The sequence below is a fragment of the Alosa sapidissima genome, chromosome 6, assembly GCF_018492685.1.
Source record: "Alosa sapidissima isolate fAloSap1 chromosome 6, fAloSap1.pri, whole genome shotgun sequence".
Taxonomy (NCBI): domain Eukaryota; kingdom Metazoa; phylum Chordata; class Actinopteri; order Clupeiformes; family Clupeidae; genus Alosa; species Alosa sapidissima.
This window is the reverse complement of record NC_055962.1, coordinates 27254502-27274501: the sequence shown is the minus strand read 5'-3', so window position 1 is coordinate 27274501 and position 20000 is coordinate 27254502. Positions and strand designations below refer to the sequence as shown.

General features: G+C 44.6%; 2 protein-coding genes across 2 annotated transcripts in view; one reads left to right on the top strand and one right to left on the bottom strand.

The window, feature by feature from the left end:
* The window catches only part of nbas (NBAS subunit of NRZ tethering complex), a 212488-nt gene extending 202870 nt beyond the window's left edge, over positions 1–9618 (bottom strand). The window contains 6 exon segments of the mRNA XM_042094533.1: positions 3826–3869; positions 4709–4756; positions 5974–6051; positions 8447–8483; positions 8914–8965; positions 9407–9618. Coding sequence (XP_041950467.1) covers positions 3826–3869; positions 4709–4756; positions 5974–6051; positions 8447–8483; positions 8914–8965; positions 9407–9520 — 373 coding nt within the window. The 5' untranslated portion in view covers positions 9521–9618.
* A 140-nt stretch (positions 9619–9758) lies between these two features.
* ddx1 (DEAD (Asp-Glu-Ala-Asp) box helicase 1) overlaps positions 9759–20000 on the top strand; it is a 10916-nt gene continuing 674 nt past the window's right edge. Inside the window, exons 1-26 of the mRNA XM_042095760.1 lie at positions 9759–9849; positions 9951–10002; positions 11104–11167; positions 11276–11305; positions 11561–11657; positions 11866–11913; positions 12393–12476; positions 12586–12669; positions 13024–13100; positions 13199–13271; positions 13454–13530; positions 13641–13755; positions 13945–14083; positions 14287–14347; positions 14706–14804; positions 14902–14991; positions 16098–16286; positions 16790–16841; positions 17574–17720; positions 18089–18180; positions 18312–18384; positions 18670–18742; positions 18964–19006; positions 19139–19234; positions 19391–19511; positions 19651–20000. The exon at positions 19651–20000 is cut by the window's right edge and continues 674 nt beyond it. Coding sequence (XP_041951694.1) covers positions 9834–9849; positions 9951–10002; positions 11104–11167; positions 11276–11305; positions 11561–11657; positions 11866–11913; positions 12393–12476; positions 12586–12669; positions 13024–13100; positions 13199–13271; positions 13454–13530; positions 13641–13755; positions 13945–14083; positions 14287–14347; positions 14706–14804; positions 14902–14991; positions 16098–16286; positions 16790–16841; positions 17574–17720; positions 18089–18180; positions 18312–18384; positions 18670–18742; positions 18964–19006; positions 19139–19234; positions 19391–19511; positions 19651–19781 — 2223 coding nt within the window. The 5' untranslated portion in view covers positions 9759–9833 and the 3' untranslated portion in view covers positions 19782–20000. The remainder of the gene's footprint in view (positions 9850–9950; positions 10003–11103; positions 11168–11275; positions 11306–11560; positions 11658–11865; positions 11914–12392; positions 12477–12585; positions 12670–13023; positions 13101–13198; positions 13272–13453; positions 13531–13640; positions 13756–13944; positions 14084–14286; positions 14348–14705; positions 14805–14901; positions 14992–16097; positions 16287–16789; positions 16842–17573; positions 17721–18088; positions 18181–18311; positions 18385–18669; positions 18743–18963; positions 19007–19138; positions 19235–19390; positions 19512–19650) is intronic.

Genomic DNA, 20000 nt, shown 5'->3' with positions numbered 1-20000 from the left:
GGGGGGACAGACAGACAGACAGAGCAGAAGAGTTAGAGGCAGACATGGCTGGATGAAGTTAGGGGACAGAGAAAGCTGGAGAAGAAAAGCTGAAGAGCGACAGATCTCTCTCTCTCTCTCTCTCTCTCTCTCTCTCTCTCTCTCTCTCTCTCTGAGCATTAAAAATGGATCAGATTAAATATGGGCACTCATGCGTGCTGACCTCCTGCATCCGTAAACAAACCCAAACTAATGGAGAGACAATTAACCTGTCCAATAGTGAAAACTAAGAGAGAGGATTAGGTGGGGGCGAAGAGAGAGAGGGGGAGGGAGAGATGGAGAAAGAAAAATTTGCAGTATTTCTATCATCAAATGAAAAGCATGCACGGTAGAACTGCAAAAAAAAAAAAGAGATAGCCACTACCCTATCTGCTCAACTATCCTGTGTGTCTGTCTGTGTGTCTGTCTGTGTGTGCGCGTGTGTGTGTGTGTTTATTTAGTGTATGCGTGCGTACGTGCATGCGTGCTTGCGTGTTTATTTAGTGTATGCGTGCGCGTGTGTGTGTGTTTATTTAGTGTAAGTGTGTGTGTGTATATGTGTGTGTTTATTTAGTGTAAGTGTGTGTGTGTGTATTTGTTTGTGTGTGTATGTTTATTCAGTGTTTGTGTGTGTGTGTGTGTGTGTGTGTATGTTTATTCAGTGTTTGTGTGTGTGTATGTTTATTCAGTGTTTGTGTATGTTTATTCAGTGTTTGTTTGTGTGTGTGTGTGTGTGTGTGTGTGTGTGTGTGTGTGTGTGTGTGTGTGTGTGTGTGTGTGTGTGTGTGTGTTCTGGTTAATTACTCTGGAGGGCCATCACTGGGCTCTAATCACTCATTAGCATCTCTCCATCTCTGCTGCTATGGCTAATTAGCGGAGCGTCAATAGTGAGACGCGGGGACAGAAGTCAACTCCGAGCACTCAACTCAGAGCATGCTGCTGCCGCTGGACTCCAACAGGCAGCACGTAGTAGTAGGTTACCATGGGGAAGGAACGCAGTAGAATATACACAGAGAATGTGCACCTCCATAGGTTACCATGGGGAAGGAACGCAGTAGAATATACACAGAGAATGTGCACCTCCATAGGTTACCATGGGGAAGGAACGCAGTAGAATATACACAGAGAATGTGCACCTCCATAGGTTACCATGGGGAAGGAACGCAGTAGAATATACACAGAGAATGTGCACCTCCATAGGTTACCATGGGGAAGGAACGCAGTAGAATATACACAGAGAATGTGCACCTCCATAGGTTACCATGGGGAAGGAACGCAGTAGAATATACACAGAGAATGTGCACCTCCATAGGTTACCATGGGGAAGGAACGCAGTAGAATATACAAGGATACAAGGATACAAGGAAGTTTATTGTCACATGCATATAGTTACTGGAAGTAAGAAATGCAGTGAAATTATGTCTGGTGTCAGCCTATTTGTGCATTAATGGGGGGGGGGGGGGTAAAGAGTGCAGTAGAAGAGGGGTTTAGTAGATTAAGTGGCAAGGGCTGCATAAAAAAGGTGGGGGAGGATTGGGATTGGGTGGGGGGCACCAACAAGGAGCACCCAAGAGCAACAGGGGCAAGGAAAAACTCCCTTACCAAGGAAGAAACCTTGGGCAGATCCACGGCTCAAGGGGCTAACCCAACTGCCAGGGGTCTTGGTGTGTGTGTTGGGGGGATGACAGGGGAGATGGGATAGTGTGCTGTGTATGTGGGGAGAGGGCAGTGTGCAATATGTGTGTTGGAGAAGCTTCCTCATGAGACAATGTGCTGTGTATGGGGGGGGGGGGGGGGGGCAGTGTGCTGTAAGTATGTTGGGGATGTGTGTTGGAGAAGCTTCCTGATGAAATAATGTGCTGTGTATGTAGGGGGGGGGCAGGGACTTACTATTTCAAGCAGAGTACTGTATGTATGATGTATGTGAGTGATGACAGTGAAGATGTGTGTGTGGGCGGGAGGGGAGTGGAGCAGTGACTGTGTGTGTGTGTGTGTGTGTGTGTGTGTGTGTGTGTGTGTGGTGTGTAGGTGGGGGCAGTGTGCTGTAAGTATGTAGAGGAGGCTTACTGTAGCAAGCAGTGTGCTGTATGTATGTGAAGTGATGACAGTGATGATGTAAGTGTGTGTGTTGGGGATGGGGATGGGGGGGGCAGAAAGGCTAGGCAATCAAGGACATGGGTAGATGGAGGAGAAATAAAAATAATAAATAAAAAGTTCTATGGAGATGTGCAAAAGTTGGAGAAAGTCAGATGTGTGTGTGTGTGTGTGTGTGTGTTTTGACGTGTGATGAAATAAGAAAATAAATAAAAGGTCTGTAGCATAGGGAGAGGGATGTAAAAGCGCTAAAAGTCTTGTAGGTGTGTGTGTGTGGGGGGGGGGGGGGGGGGTAGTGAATGAGTGCAAAGTCAGTATAGTGTGAGTTCAGAGTTCGGATGGCCTGGGGATAAAAACTTCTCCTGAGTCTCTCAGTTCTGGCTTTGTGACTACATAGGCGTCTTCTTGATTTCAGCGGTAGGAATAATCCATTGTTAGGATGAGAAGAGTCCTTCAGAATCTTTTGGGCTCTTAGGAGTACTCTTCTGGAATAGATATCTTGTAGAGCAGGGAGTTGAGTTCTTATAGTACGTTCAGCTGAGCGCACTACTCTCTGCAGAGTACTACAATCTCTAACTGTGGAGTTCCCATACCAGGTGATGATGCTACCAGTTAGAACACTCTCAACCGCTGAAGTGTAGAAGGCCTTCATGATGGATGTAGAAACTTTGAATTTCCTTAGCTGACGAAGGAAGTAGAGTCGTTGTCTGGACTTTTTCAGAACATATTGAGTGTTAACAGTCCATGTTAAGTCTTCAGTAATGTGGACACCAAGGTATTTAAAACTTGTGACTCTCTCTACAGGTTGCCTGCTGATCATTAGTGGGGTGTAACTGTAGTTCTGCTGCTGCCTTCTGTAATCCACTACCATTTCCTTGGTTTTATTGATATTCAGTGTCAAGCTGTTAGATTGACACCACTGTGCCACCTCATCAACCTGATCCAAGTACAGCTGTTCATTGTTGTTACTAATCAGGCCCAAGATCACTGTGTCATCTGCAAACTTGATGATGGAGGTATGACTACTGTTGGCTTTGCAGTCATGTGTGTATATGTTGTACAGCAGTGGACTCAAAACACAGCCTTGGGGAGCACCAGTGCTGATGGTTAATGAGTCAGATGTCAGACCCCCCACTCTAACCACTTGTGAACGGTTGGTGAGGAAGTCAAATATCCAGTGACACAGGGTGGTGTTCAGTCCTAAAGCCTTCATCTTTGTGACCAAGGTGAGAGGTACTATCGTGTTGAATGCTGAACTAAAGTCAATGAACAGCATCCTCACATAATTCCCCATTCCCCTCCTCCAGGTGAGTTAAGGTGTATACACAGAGAATGTGCACCTCCATAGGTTACCATGGGGAAGGAACGCAGTAGAAATGGACAGCTCCCCTAACAAAGATACAGAGGCCAGATGGTACATGCCTTTTTTCATTAGAAATAGATACAGAGGGACCATAGTAGAGAGGTCACGTATGGAATGAATACACACACACACACACACACACACACACACACACACACATGCTTTTGGAGCCCCAAGGCCATGCCCCCCTGAACCCCAGCGTTTTGATGTCTTTCCTCACTCCTGTCCCTTCACCCATCTATCTGTCTGTCCGTCTCTCCCACTGGCGCTGTTCCATGCAGCCTGCCTCCTGGAGAGCGGGGACATGATTAAAGTCGTATTTCACACACACACACACACACGTACTGTACCTTGGCATTTCCCAATGACTGAGGCAAAATCATCCCTAGCAGACCTGCAAAAAAGAGAGAGGGAGAGAGAGAGAGGGAGAGAGAGAGAGAAAGAGAGAGAGAGTGAGAGAGAGAGGGACTTTGACTTTTAAGGTTCCTTTATTGACAGTCAAAAAGGAGACCAGGTAACATTAAAACCAACCCATAATAAAAACCTCCAACCCCCACCCCACCCTCCCAAAAAAAAACACACAAAAAAACAGAGAGGGAGGGAAGAGGGGTAAAAGATAGAGATTTGCAAAGACGTATGGGTAAAAGATGAGTGCAAAGAGGCAGAAAGAAAAAGAGGGATAGAAAGCAGGAGATAGAAGACAGTGAGAAGGAAAGAAAGAGAGAGAGAAAGAGAGAAAGAAGGAGAGAGGGTAATGAGGGACGGAGAGACAGCAGAAGAGAACCGAGAAAGAGAGAGATGAAGCATGAGAAAGAAAGGATGAGAAAACGAGAGGACAAAGACAGAAAGAGAATCAATCAATCAATAGTGTCTAATCTCTACTGTCTGTTTGCTCTGAGCTCTTGTCAGAATGGCACTGAACTATCTTTATTTCCTCTTAAGTTGTTTTCCTGCGGGCCATAATTCTCTGCCTGTCGTTTAAAATGTATTTATTCATCCTCTCTTTTCTGCTAAGGCTTGCAGAATGGGGACACAGCCTTCAGCTGGCACACTGGGCATCCATGGGGCAGTGCGTGAGGAGGCCAGGCACAGGAACGCCAGCCAGACAAGACAGACGGAGGTAAAATTAACAATTTATAAAAACAACACACTGCACCTCAGAGAAGGAGAGAGAGAGAGAAAGAGAGAGAGAGAGAGAAAAAAAAAACTGTGCTCAATTGAGGAGGAAATTACCGGATTTCCACACACTGGTCTTGAACCACCGCCAACAGCTTCCCATTACTGCAAATAAAGGAGAGGAGATAGAGAGGAGAGAGGGAGAAAAGGAGAGAGGGAGGAGAGGAAAGAGGGAGGAGGGGAGAGAGAGGGAGGAGAGGAGGGAGGGAGGGGGAGAGTATTGCAGACAAGGATGGAAGAAGGGAGAGAGAGAGGGAGAGACAGAAAGTGAGAGAGGGAGGAGGGAATGAGAGGGGGAGAAAGGGAAATAAATGAAATGAGAAAAACAGGCACAAACCATTTGCAGAGCATCTGATAAGCCAACAAACGCAGAGGTCAGCTAATCAATCGCTAATTACAAGCTGCCACCTTGCCTTGTTTGTTTGTTTGCTGTTGTTGTCGTGACGATTTGAATAATTGGACAGGCAGCTGGAATGGGATGAGCCGGAGAAAAAAACAGACACCTGACTGAAAAGTGCTGACTCTGCGCATAATCACAGCTAGCATTAGCATGCTAACAGACAGGCTGGCTGCCATCTTACATCTTACTTCAGAGATTTATATCCAGGTTATTCATACTCACTTGGATATATGCTCCAAGTATGGTGAGAGAGACAAACAGTGTCTAGGGGAGGAAAGTTTATTTTTCTCTGGCTATTTTGCTGATCCATTGACCCCCAAAATGTGTCTATACAGTATAATGTGTCTGTGTGTGTGTGTGTGTGTGCTCACAAAAAACCTCCCCACTAAATCTCAGTCGAATTGCTTACTGCAGGGATTTAATAGAACTAAGTGGCATCCCAGTGAGCAGAGGCCAATTACCCCCCTTAACGTTGGCCCTCTAAAGGCCATTATGGGCATTACGGGGTTCATTCCCACTATACACCACATCACACACACTCACATCATGGCTTGGACATCACAATGGGGCTCCAGGGCTTAATACACAGATGCAACACGTCTCATAAACATTACATTGGATTATAGCTCCCACTATTGGTGGCTATGGGTTAATGGTTCCCTTAAACTACTGTTGAGATCAGAGCATCAGTGATCTCTCAATTCTTCACGGCAGTTTCCAAAACCTTTATTTGCTTAATGTCTCTCACAAAAGTGGGACCAGGGCTGCTTCAAAAAATGGAGGAAATAAAATGGTGGCGTCAAAACAACTTTAACAGATAAGACTGTTGAGGACAACAAGTACAGAGGGATGCAGTGAGAAAGAGAGAGAGAGGGGGGGGGGGGGGGGGAGAATGTGTGTGTGTGTGTGGTTCAGAGCTCACCTTGCCAACACCAGCTGCCAGTTGATCTGTTTGGTGGCCAGACGCACAAGTCCTGGGGGCAGTGAAGAACTAGAGGGGCTGCAAACACACAGAGTCACACATCTATCCAGAGACACACAGATGCATGCAAAGACACAAACATAGCCCCACACACACACACACACATAAACCACATACACCACACACACACACAAACACCACACACACACACACACACACACACACACCACACAGTGTAAAAAAAACCCTGATGGTTTATCCCTCTGAGAATGCTGAGTCATTAGACACACAAGTCTCTCGGCTCATTGATCCTCATGCATTTTTTAAACCGAGTGAATAACGCCCCAATTTCAGAACCAAAACGACCATTTCAGGCCAGCGGCCCAGAAGAGATAAGGGGAGAGGAGAGGAGAGGGGGCAAGAAAGCACGAAGATTTCCCTCAAGCATCAGCCAGATATGAGCAGCATTAATGGCTTCCTAATGCCACTTTTCAAGTGAGGCTCTGCCAGAACAGTCACTCAAATCAGACATTTCAGTGTGCTTGTGGGTTTGATTTCACGCAGCTTATATATACAGTAGTAGTGTTAACAACCATCTGCCCGAGAATCGTATTACCAGAACACAGGCTTAGATTATAAATATCTAGACTGTCAGTAGAAAAATGACTTACCATGCAAATGAATATTAGCCTACATGTTTGAGATGGTAATATACAGGCTAATGGGACGTTCATGTCAACCATACTGTGAGGAAAGCTCACCAGCGTCTATTCTTTCAGCACCAACTGAGGACATTCAAGGTGTCTAAGGATGGTGTGGGGGACTCCTACAGAGCAAGGTGTCTAAGGCTGGGATGAGGCACTCGTCTCCTACAGAGCAAGGTGTGTAAGGCTGGGATGAGGCACTCGTCTCCTACAGAGCAAGGTGTCTAAGGCTGGGATTAGGGACTCGTCTCCTACAGAGCAAGGTGTCTAAGGCTGGGATGAGGCACTCGTCTCCTACAGAGCAAGGTGTCTAAGGCTGGGATGAGGCACTCGTCTCCTACAGAGCAAGGTGTCTAAGGCTGGGATGAGGCACTCGTCTCCTACAGAGCAAGGTGTCTAAGGCTGGGATTAGGGACTCGTCTCCTACAGAGCAAGGTGTCTAAGGCTGGGATTAGGGACTCGTTTCCTACAGAGCAAGGTGTGTAAGGCTGGGATGAGGCACTCGTCTCCTACAGAGCAAGGTGTCTAAGGCTGGGATGAGGCACTCGTCTCCTACAGAGCAAGGTGTCTAAGGCTGGGATGAGGCACTCGTCTCCTACAGAGCAAGGTGTCTAAGGCTGGGATTAGGGACTCGTCTCCTACAGAGCAAGGTGTGTAAGGCTGGGATGAGGCACTCGTCTCCTTCAGAGCAAGGTGTCTAAGGCTGGATGAGGCACTCGTCTCCTACAGAGCAAGGTGTCTAAGGCTGGGATGAGGCACTCGTCTCCTACAGAGCTGTCAGAATCGGTCACTGTCTGCTTTGGTAACTGCTCAGCCGACGACAAAATGGCACTTAATAGGGTTGCCAGGACTGCATCTAAAATCATGGGGCAGGACATCCCTGACATCAAGGACATATATAACACCTGACTGCTTAAAATGGGAGGGAAATTAGTCTGGGACCCCTCCCATCCTGCCAATGCCCTATTCACCCCTCTTCCTTCAGAGAAAAGGTTTAAAAGCATCACAGCCAGAACTTCACGATTCACAAACAGCACATATCCTCAGACCGTAAGAGCCCTTAGCACACATCATCCCACATTATTTGCACAGAACCTGGCTACGTCCCACTCAGAGTCCATTCGTTTTAAGGCACTAACACTTTTGTTTTGTTTTATTGATCTACAGTATTTTTTTTTTTAGTTAGGTATTTATTGAACTATAGGGGTCCAGACTTTCTGGACATCTTGTATTTTATCTTATTTATTTGCATTTTGCTCTGTCATCTGTGTACATGTCTTGTACGGGCTGTGTATGTCATACTGTCTGTGCTGTCTGTATATGTCTTGTACGGGCTGTGTATGTCATACTGTCTGTACTGTCTGTGCTGCCTGTCCGTACTGAATCTTCATATATTGATGGCAATGGGTCAGAGAGACAGATACCGGCATGGGGAGGAGGGAGAAGACGACAAGTAGAGAGAGAGAGCTAGAGAAGGAGAGAGAGAGCTAGAGAAGGAGAGAGAAAGAGAGCTAGAGAAGGAGAGAGAGAGAGAGAGAGAAGGAGAGAGAGAGAGAGAGCTAGAGAAGGAGAGAGAGAGAGAGCTAGAGAATAAGAGAGAGAGCTAGAGAAGGAGAGAGAGGGAGAGCTAGAGAATAAGAGAGAGAGCTAGAGAAGGAGAGAGAGAGAGCTAGAGAATGAGAGAGAGAGCTAGAGAAGGAGAGAGAGAGAGCTAGAGAATGAGAGAGCGCTAGAGAGAGAGAGAGAGAGAAGGAGAGGGCACTTCTTACCTGTACCATAAGTAGTGAAGGATGAACCTGAAGGGACCTGTGTCAGAAATAATATCACACATCACACAGCTGTTCAATCAGATATTACAACATTGGCCAATAACATAACACAGGTGTCCAATCAGATATTAGAACACTGGCCCGCCTCCTGGGCCCCAGAAGGCCCACTCAAATTAACAATTTATAAACACAACACACTGCACCTCAGAGAAGAAGAGATATAGGCAGATGATTAAAATTAATCTTACAAATATCTTGCAATAGGTTACTGCCCTGCAATACTTTAAGAAAGCCTGAGCAAACTGATCTCCACCATCACCACTGACATAGACTAACTAAGTGTTCTTGAAGCTATTGCGAACAGAACGTTCTGTTCCACAGTGTGTATGATCGTCATCCAGCAAAGCTTTGAAAGTAAAAGTAAAAGTAAAAGTGATGCGACTGTCAACTTTACCACTTGAACTTACCTGTCACTGCTTTGGCGATCAAGGACGAGTCATGCTCCTTATATCCCCTCAACTGTGCATAAACGAAATACAGACGTATACTTATTGACGATGCACATGAGGCCTCACGTTAGAGTTTGAAAAGTGCTGCATTCGTGGTACGAGTCTGACATTTAAAAGTGCAGTTGAATCAAATTGTGTTAACCTGCACCCATAGTGGAAAGAGCAAATGAATGAACTTTAAGCAGTCAACATTTCCGTAAAGCGAAAAGAATATAGTCGTTTTTTTTTTTTTTAATGGAATCAAATAAGCAAGCACAAGATCGTTTATTATTATACACCTGTCGGCTGGACAGCAGTAGCACTAGTAGCGATAAGGTAAACTTGTGCGACGTGGCCTCTCAAATATGGACTATCCTAGCGCCAAGAATAGCAACATCGCAAAGTACAACTGTAGAGCCTTAGAACACCTCACAACTCCACCAAATATATAACCATTGCTTATCTCTATTACCTGTGTGTCTGTCTCGGGCGGCCACTCGGTATTTATAAGTAAATCATACAAAATATTCTCCTCTTCATCTTCCAAAATATTGCCGACAGCCATGTTTTCGACTAACGCAAGCATCCATACGTCAAATAACGGTGGCCAGTAAGGCTCAAAATATGTGGGATCAATCCGCGTTTTTTAGGAAGCATGATTCCATAAACATTGTCGAATTTGAATTAAATTAAATTAAATTCAAACATTCAAATGTCGTAAACTGTTATGAATACTAACAGTTGCTAGATTATATTTTGGAACATTTTAGGATTTTCTTTTAAAAACGCGGACCTTTCAAAACGCACGGTCTTGTTGTACTTACGTCTTTAGACACTATTGCACTCTGTCAAAATTTGATTACACGTTACATCCGGTCTGTCTCATCTCGCTAGCAGTCATGGCTGCGTTTGGTGGTAAGCACTTTATCCTGCAATACATTTTAATGTAAGGGATATCTGTCGTTATACTGAATGACATATCATAATTGAACCATGAATAACTTTTTGTCTTGCAGAAATGGGCGTTATGCCAGAAATCGCGCAAGCAGTTGAGGAGTTGGATTGGCTGTAAGTAGCCGGTTTTGCAAGCAAAAGTAGGAGTATGTAAGCAAAAAAGGCTTACATACTCCTGTGGGGTGTACTACGAATCTCGATTAGTGGGTTAGCGAGGTATGTTGCGCTCAAAGCCAGGGTATTCTGTGACACGAAAGTTGATCTGTTTTAGTGTCGCTATATCACCATGGTATCTTATGCTGTCAACCAAACCTGGTCGGGAGGAGGTTATGTGCTAAGTTATAGCTCAAATCGTGTAATCTACCGAACACTGACCAATCAATTGTCTAAAAAACGAAGTTATCTCACGTGTAGGATTCTGTCATATATCTTACAGGTGGAGCTCCGCCTCTACTAACATTTTGGATCTCGAATGCGGTTTAATAGTGCTGTGCGTGCAAATATCCCACTATGGACGTACATACCATACAACAACTGATGACAATTGATTTATTTGATGTTAAAGGTTAGACACAAAAAATTACTGCAGTGTAGATTAAGCTATCGCTCATGAATGCGGAAGTAATTGTTTTTAAATAGAGGCGGTGTTGTGCGTCTCCACGTCACACGATTGGCCAAAGTCATCCCAACACCGAGAACGCGCACAGATCTGAGCTGAAAGCCTAGTTTGACAAATATATCACATAACTGCAATCGTAGTATCACTTAACGTATACCCCTGAGTCAAGGCTTTGTCAAGCCTCGATATGTCTACATAGCCTAGATATGTCTAACGTGCTTCGTAGTATACCCACTGCACGCCCACCCTGATGATCACCTGTGTTTAATTAATGTACATAGTGTTCCCTGTTTTATGAGATAAAGGGAAGCTTATGCTTTTCGAAGATGCCAACTCGTTAGCTTCAATCTCCAATCCACAGCTAATTTTACACAGCCAGTTATCCAAAGTTGTGTTATTAAATGTCCACATTGTTTACATCAGACTAATGGATGTGTTCCTTGTTGACTGGTGTAAATGTAGTTGCGGGTCTGTAGAGACGTACAGAACACACCCCTTGTCAAATATCTTCACTGGCCGTTTTACATAACGTTAGGCCAATAACCGACTCATAGATGCTTGTATCTCTAATTCCACTATAATATTTCTCTCTCTAGCCTCCCGACTGACATCCAGGCGGAGTCTATTCCATTAATTCTTGGAGGAGGAGACGTCCTTATGGTAAACCCTAACAACAGCCACTTAAGCATTAATGCAGCCCTTGGCTATGCTCATAATGCTCAACATTGCCTATCAGTGCACTTCTTGACAACAGTTTTGTTTCCACAGGCGGCTGAAACAGGCAGCGGCAAAACTGGTGTGAGTGAAACTCTCTCGTGGAAAACACCTGAATACCACAGAAATCTGAATATCACAGAAATCCATTACTATGTGTAATGACTGCTGTGTTGGTTAAGTGGCACTTAATAAGTGCTAGGCTAAGTGTTCAGTAAATGGTGTGAGCACCCCTTTACACATCTGCAGTGCACTATTCATGAAGTCAAGGTTGTTTTTGCCGTGCAAGGCCCAGTGATTGTGAAGTGCATGGCCATAACACCTCGTGTCTCCCTGCAGGCCTTCAGCATCCCTCTGATCCAGATTGTGTATGAGACCATGAAGGACCAGCAGGAAGGGAAGAAGGGCCGAGCCGCCGTCAAGACTGGGGGTGCAGGTGTGTGTGAACGAGAGAGAGAGAGAGATGAACAAAGAAGTGTGTATACATTTTTCAGAATGAAGGGCCATGTAGTGGTTAAGACTGGGGTATAGGTGTGTGTGTGTGTGTGTGTGTGTGTGTGTGTGTGTGTGTGTGTGTGTGTGTGTGTGTGTGCGCTGGTGCTTGAGTTTCTGACATTGCTGTCCCCATCTGTCCCCCACTGCAGTGTTCAGTAAATGGCAGATGAACCCTTATGACAGAAGCACAGCTTTTGGTGAGTGACCAGTGATCTGAGACATGAAGTGTAGTGCAACCCACAACTCAATCGCATAACACTCAATCGCATAACACTCAATCACACAACACTCAATCACATAACACTCAATCTATGTTCATATTTCTGCATCTCTAGAATATTTGTAAAATGTACAAATAAAAATGTGTCCTGTGTGGTAGTGTTTAATTTAGCTGTTTTTGTCTCTATTTTAACATCTGGTGTTGTCTTTTTTTCCCTTCTCTTCTCTTCTCCTCTCTTCTCTCCTCTTCTGCTTTTCTCTTCTCTTCTCTTCTCTCCTTTTCTTCTCTCCTCTTCTCTTCTCTTCTCTTCTCTTCTCCTCTCTTGTCTAATCTTCTCTTCTCCTCTTCTCTTCTCTCCTCTTCTCTTCTCCTGTCTTGTCTAATCTTCTCTTCTCCTTTTCAATTCTCCTCTCTTCTCCCCTCTTTTCTTCTCTTCTCTTCTCTTCTCTTCTCTAGCTATCGGTCCAGATGGTATGTGTTGCCAGAGCCGTGAGTTCAAGGAATGGCACGGCTGTCGTTCAACCCAGGGCGTCACTAAAGGTGACACACACACACACACACACACACACAGATTAATTGACAATGATAGAGATTTGGGTAAATAGTGCAAGCAAACAAACATGACCTTTGTTTTTGTGTGTGTTTCTAGGGAAGTACTACTACGAGGTGTCTTGTCATGATCAGGGGCTGTGCAGAGTTGGCTGGTCAACAAGTCAGGCTGCACTGGATTTAGGTGAGCCATTTGTTTGTGTTCTTTTTAGGTATGTAGTTTTTTTTTTGTTTTTTTTTTGTAGTTTTTTTTTTTTGCCATATCATATAGTCTGTGATATGTGATTATTATGGTTCACTCCCTGTGATAATCATTTGTCTTACTGTGGTTTTAGATAATCGTTAGTACTTTTTGACTGCTGTTAATGTTTGCAAAAAATACTGTGACTGTGATATATGCTTTCAAGCCTAGAGCCACCATGTGGAAGACAGACTTGCCATTTGTCTTCTGCCTGTCAGTTTTATCTACTGCAAATGTGTTTTTGCACCAGGTACTTATAAATATGTTTTATTGATAATGTGTTTGTGCACTGTGCAGGTACTGATAAATATGGCTTTGGCTTTGGAGGGACCGGGAAGAAATCCAACAACAAGCAGTTTGACAGCTATGGAGAGGTAAAGCAACTCAAGTTACTCTGAGAGTTGGGTGCTGCTTTAACTGGATGTATTCCTGTTAAAACTTAATGTTGTTGTTGTTTTTCTTATACACACAGGAGTTCACAATGCACGATACTATTGGATGTTACTTGGATCTAGACAAATCTCAGATGTCCTTCTCTAAGAATGGTAGGACTGGAGTTGTACAGTTTTTACTGCGACTTTAGCTGTGTGTGTGTGTGTGTGTGTGTGTGTGTGTGTGTGTGTGTGTGTGTGTGTGTGTGTGTGTGTGTGTGTGTGTGTTCAATAGCTGTGTATATAGTTTTTTCCTGTGTGTGTGTTACTGTAACTGTAGTTGTCTGCTCTCTCAGGTATTGACCTGGGCCTGGCCTTCACCATCCCAGCACAGCTAAAAGGCCAGGCATTCTTTGCTTCCTGTGTTCTCAAGGTGACCACACACACTCACACACACCTAAAATTAATATGCATACATGTAACATGCATACATAAACACACACCCTAACTCTCTAACACTCTCAATGCCACCCCCCCACCCAGAATGCCGAGTTGAAGTTTAACTTTGGAGGCGAGAGCTTCAAGAACAAGCCTGCTGAGGGCTTTGTAGCTCTGGATCAAGCACCTGAGGGACACGCGGTCAAATCCAGCCAGACAGGTAGGTTGTGCGTGTGTGTGTGTGTGTGTGTGTCTGTGTCTGTGTATCTAGGTCAGTCTTAGTTAGTCTGACATGAACAGTCTTCATGACACGATTAAGACCAGTAGACAGTAGTCCCTCTGCTGTAGTCACATAGCTCCGTATAGCTCCGTACCACTCTAAACTCTCTGTGTGTGTGTGTGTGTGTAGGGAGCGCAAAAGTAAGCCAGGTGAAGGTTATGAATAACGCCCCTAAGGCTATCATCATTGAGCCGTCTAAAGAGTTGGCTGAGCAGACCCACCGCGTGGTCAACCAGTTCAAGAAGAATGTGGACAACCCCAAAGTGAGGTGAGTGGTTTTGCACACACACACACACACACACACACACAGATGTGGACAGCCCCAAAGTGAGGTAAGTGGCTTTGCTCTTTTGCCTCCCATTGGATTAGTGATGCCGCAACCTATCAAGTGTCTGTGTCTCTTTCTATAAATGTGTGTGTGTGTTTGTGTGTGTGTGTGCGCTTGCATGTGTGTGTGTGTGTGTTTTACAGGGATCTGCTGGTGATTGGTGGAGTGGCAGCTAAAGAGCAGCTCTCCGTGCTGGAGCAGGGGGTATGTTGATGTAGCCAATCTGCATTTCCTATTACTAGTGTAGACCAGGGGATATATGAAATATTAGATAATGTCTCTATTCTTCAGGGAATATATGAACTATAAGATAATGTCTCTTCAGGGGATATATGCACTATAAGATAATGTCTCTCTTCTTCAGGGGAAATATGAGATAATGTCTCTCTTCTTCAGGGGAAATATGAGAATGTCTATCTTCTTCAGGGGAAATATGAGATAATGTCTCTCCTTCAGGAGAAATATACGATAATGTCTCTCCTTCAGGAGAAATATACGATAATGTCTCTCTTCTTCAGGAAAATATAAGATAATGTCTCTCTTCTTCTCTTCTGTCTCTCAGGTGGATATCGTAGTGGGCACGCCAGGAAGGATGGAGGATCTCATCTCTACAGGGAAGCTCAACCTCTCCCAAGTCCGCTTCTTTGTGCTAGACGAGTGTGTGAGTACTTCAGCCTTGTGTGTGTGTGCGTGTGCGTGTGCGTGCGTGTCTATATCTGAAACCCTTCTCTCTCCCTCTCTCACTCCCTCTTCTCCAGGATGGTCTTCTGTCGGCGGGCTACACAGACTTCATCATGAAGATCTACAACCAGATCCCCCAGGTCACCTCTGATGGGAAGAGGCTTCAGGTGAGAACGTTCACACCTGACACCCCCCCCCCCCTCTCTCTCTTTCTCTCTCTCTCCCTCTCTCTCTCTGTCTCTCACTCCCCCCCCCCCCTCTCTCACACACTCTCTCTGTCTCTCATTTTCTCTTTCGTTCTCTTTCAGACTATGTGCATATTTATATTTTATTTTATATTTTTCTTCACATAATCATAATAAGATGGGGATAGCCAATCGTAGACTCGAAAACATTTCAAGCAAAGGAGAAAATGTCTCTTTATTATTGTTCACACCATTAAAAATAAAAAATCTTCAAAAATTATCATAATAACACACCATTATCAAAAGTTTAAAGATAACAGTGTTTTTAGTGACTTAAACACAGGGTTCCCATGGGTCATTTCTGGAATATCAGGGAATTTGAATAAAGTCTATTCAACAGTGAATTTAACATTTTTTGAGGCAAAGTCAGGGAATATCAGTGAATTTTGTTGTAGCAGTTTAAAATTGACTTGCCAAAATTCATCAATACAAACATATTTCCACACAGCATTGGTGTTTATCCAGTTATTTTTCCCATTACTGCTTCCTTGAGTGGTGGGTAGCTCTTGTTTTTTCACTGTCCATTTATTTATCTCCTGCTTCATAAAAGTCAAAACTTCTGGATCACTACACGGCTGCTCTGAAATCTTTGGTACCATTCATTGTTGAATTTTCCCTGGGGATCAATAAAGTATCTATCTATCTATCTATTGGTAATGGAAATGTATTTTTTTTTTTTTTTTTTTGTGGGACCCCTGTAACCATCTGAATAGATGAGTAAATGCTAGCGGTCCGTGGTTAGGGATCTGGCCTTCCAAGCTGAACACCAGACGGGTGTACGAGTGCTTGAATAGAAAGGGTGGTCGTTTATGATCAACATAAGCGCTAATAGCTTAAATGTTATTCTGTTGCTGTAAGTTGCTTTGGATAAATGCATTTGCCAAACAAATAAATGTAAATATAATGTTGATGTTCATCAGTCTATTTGTTTTTGTCTTGGGGGAATTGATATTTTCTGGATCTGTTGTGCTTTCTGCCCTTCCATTATATTGCTGAGTAACTGTGTGTGTGTGTGTGTGTGTGTATAGGTGATTGTTTGCTCTGCGACGCTGCACTCGTTTGACGTGAAGAAGCTGTCTGAGAAGATCATGCACTTCCCCACCTGGGTGGACCTGAAGGGAGAGGACTCTGTCCCTGAGACCGTCCATCACGTGGTGGTCCCCGTTAACCCCAAATCTGACCGCCTCTGGGAGAAGCTGGGCAAGAACCACATCAGGGTAAGGATATACACACACACACACACACACACACTCAACGCCAAATCAGTCAGCCTCTGAGATATGCTCGTCAAGAACCCCATCAGGGTAAAAACACACACACACACACACACACACACACACACACACACACACACACACACACACACACACACACACAAACACAAACAAACAAATGATTTCTTGATCATGACACAGCCATGTGTAAAGGTATCTTTATAACATTTAGAGATTTTTTTCTACCACTAGATGTCAGCCTTGTACTGTTTTTAACTTGCAGTATGTGTGCATCTCTCTCACACACACACACACACACACACACACACACACAATGTCATTGAGCACCGATAGTTGTGTGCCATGCACCAGATTCCATGAAGTGTTTGAGATTGAAACACACGTGCCAGGAGAATATCCTGTGTGTGTGTGTGTGTGTGTGTGTGTGTGTTTGTTTGTTTGTTTACCCTGATGGGGCTCTTATCTGTTTTTGTTGAACCCTTCAGACTGACGAGGTTCATGCCAAGGACAACACACGACCAGGAGCCAACAGCCCAGGTGATGCTCTTCATCATCTTCTTCATCATCTTCCTCTTCCTCATCTCAGGGCTTACCGCTCTCAAGCACTTGTTCCTGAATTCAGACATTTGAACAACTTTTGAATGTTTCTGATAAGTTCAGGCACAGAAATGTTAATTTCCCATCATCTACCCCAGGCCTTATGCTTGACACCCCTGCTTTAGTGGGACCTCAGGTCTTGTACTGTCAGGTCTTTGATTGGGGGGCATATTTCAAGTGGTTTAATTGGTCAGTCCTCACCCCAAAGAGACTATGTGGTACTGTCTACTAAGACGCCGCAGAGAGGGACTGAAAGCAGTAGCGGCACACTGGACGATGTTGATATCGAGTGGGTGACTGAGCATGCAAAACGGGTATCAAGAATGCTACCTGGTGGTCTGTCTGTGCTTGGTGTGTTCATGATCGTTCTTCCAGAGCTGTCTAAAGAGCCAAAATGTCTGAAAGTGAAACCAATATGCTCCTGGAAGAGTAGATGATGAAACAGCTAGCATACATCTCAGTAAGTTAACCCAGAGGAAGTGGAAAGCTTCTACTAGAAGAGCCTCTTAGCTTCATTCACCAAGGAATAACAAAGCCAAAAAGCTCTTCTTTTAGGGGGTTTACAGTACCACTTCCTGTGCACACAGTAGCACACAGATAGAGTGTGTGACGCCTAGAGTTTCTGATGAGTGTGTTTTGTGGCCCTGTGTGTTTGTGTCTGTGTGTGTGTAGAGATGTATTCAGAGGCCATTAAGATCCTGAAGGGGGAATACACAATCCGTGCCATCAAGGAGCACAAGATGGACCAGGCCATCATCTTCTGCAGGACCAAGATCGACTGCGACAACATGGAACAGTACTTTGTCCAACAGGGGGGAGGTGAGGAGACACAGAACACACACACACACACACACACTCATACACACACACATGCACATGCACCCAAATACATTACACAAATACATACACAGACACTCACACACATTCCCTAATGGCATCGGCCCCACACATTTCTAATTGCCATTACTTTAAGGAGGGTCCTCGTTCACAACATAAACACATTAGATATCCATATTGTAATTCGCCCTTAAAATGGATATCGGTTCACAACACTAACACACTATTTCTCTCACACAAAGACAAACTCACAGGTGAGGAGGGTCTCACAAACACACACTGTTTCTCTCACACAAGCACACACACACACACACACACACACACTCATTCTACCTTCATTCTCTGTACAGGACCAGATAAAAAAGGCCACCAGTTGTCCTGTGTCTGTCTCCATGGTGACCGCAAGCCAAATGAACGCAAGAGCAACCTGGAGCGATTCAAGGTAAAAAAAAAAAAAACACACATTTTTAACCCTCACACCCAGACTGTGACCTTTAAACTTATCCATGACTCTATGCTGTGACCTTGCAGTGGATTTGATTTTACCTTTTATATCCTGTGATGTCACCATAGAAACAGGAAGTGAAGTTCCTGATCTGTACAGATGTGGCAGCTAGAGGCATCGACATCCACGGTGTGCCCTACGGTAAGAGAGAAGGGACAAAACTAAGGGGTGGTGTTAACACACGTTGAAATAGAAACTGGCATTGAATGCAACAGTATAGGTCTGTCTTGCTTGATGTCACCGCACAGGTTGAATTGTATGATTTCTTGATAGTGGCGGCCATGTGTGAAGTTTCTTTATAACATTTAGAGATTTTTTTCTACCACTAGATGTCAGCCTTGTACTGTTTTTAACTGTAGCGTGTGAAGCACTTACTGTGTGTGTGTGTGTGTGTGTATGTGTGTGTGTGTGTGTGTGTGTGTTTAGTGATCAATGTCACCCTGCCTGATGAGAAACAGAATTACGTTCACCGCATTGGCAGAGTGGGTCGAGCTGAGAGGTGAGCACTGATTCCCTCTTCAAAAGTGACCGTGTGTGTGTGTGTGTTGGTCATAGGAGACTTTGAACAGCAAGTTGGGCAGCGACCCTGTGTGTGTGTGTGTGTGTGTGTGTGTGAGGCTGTGTGTGCCTTTTGAAAGAAGCACCCCATACAGCGTATGTTGACTGTAATGCTGATGTGTTGTTTGTAGTAATAAACTTCTCCCGCTCTCTTGCCATCAGGATGGGGTTGGCCATCTCTCTGGTTGCCATGGAGAAGGAGAAGGTGTGTTCCATCCGTCAACATTTTAGGTTTTAGTTTTGCTTTGAAGATTCATTTCAACTTTGTTTGTTCTATTCAGTATCTCTGAATACAACCTGTGTGTGTGTGTGTGTGTGTGTGTGTGTGTGTGTCTAGGTGTGGTACCACGTGTGTGCGAACCGAGGAAGAGGATGCTACAACACCAGGCTGAAGGAGGATGGAGGATGCACCATCTGGTACAATGAGAAGCAGGTGAGAGCAGAAGACCGTACATGTACCATACATATGCAGCAACGCTTATGTCATCTTTTGTTGTGTGTGTTTGTCAATATGTTGTCTCTGATGTCTTTTTCTTTCCATCTTCCCCTCTCTCTCTCTCTCTCTCTCTCTCTCTCTCTCTCTCTGCAGCTGTTGTCTGAGGTCGAGGAGCATCTGAACTGCATCATCACACAGTGTGAGCCTGACCTCAAAGTTCCCGTGGACGAGTTTGACGGCAAGGTGACCTACGGCCAGCGCAGAGCAACAGGAGGTGTGTGTGCGTGCATGTGCGTGCATGCACTTGTGTGTGCTTGTGCTTCTGTGTTATAGTGAGGGGTAAGACTATTAAGCACATTTGTATGACCTGTTTATCTTTCTGTGTCTGTGTGTGTGTGTGTGTGTGTGTGTAGGTGGTAGCTATAAGGGTCATGTGGATATCCTGGCTCCAACTGTGCAGGAGTTGGCCAACCTGGAGAGAGAGGCTCAGACATCCTTCTTACACCTGGGATACCTGCCCAACCAGCTGTTCAAAGCCTTCTAAACACACACACAGACACACATACAGACACACACTCACACACACACACACACACACACACAGAGACACACATACAGACACATAGTGAGAGAGAGTCTCTGCCCACCCAGCTGTTCAAAGCCTTCTAACACACACACACACAGACACACACACACACACACACATAAACACACACACACATACAGGGTCGCTGCCCAACTTGCTGTTCAAAGTCTCCTATGA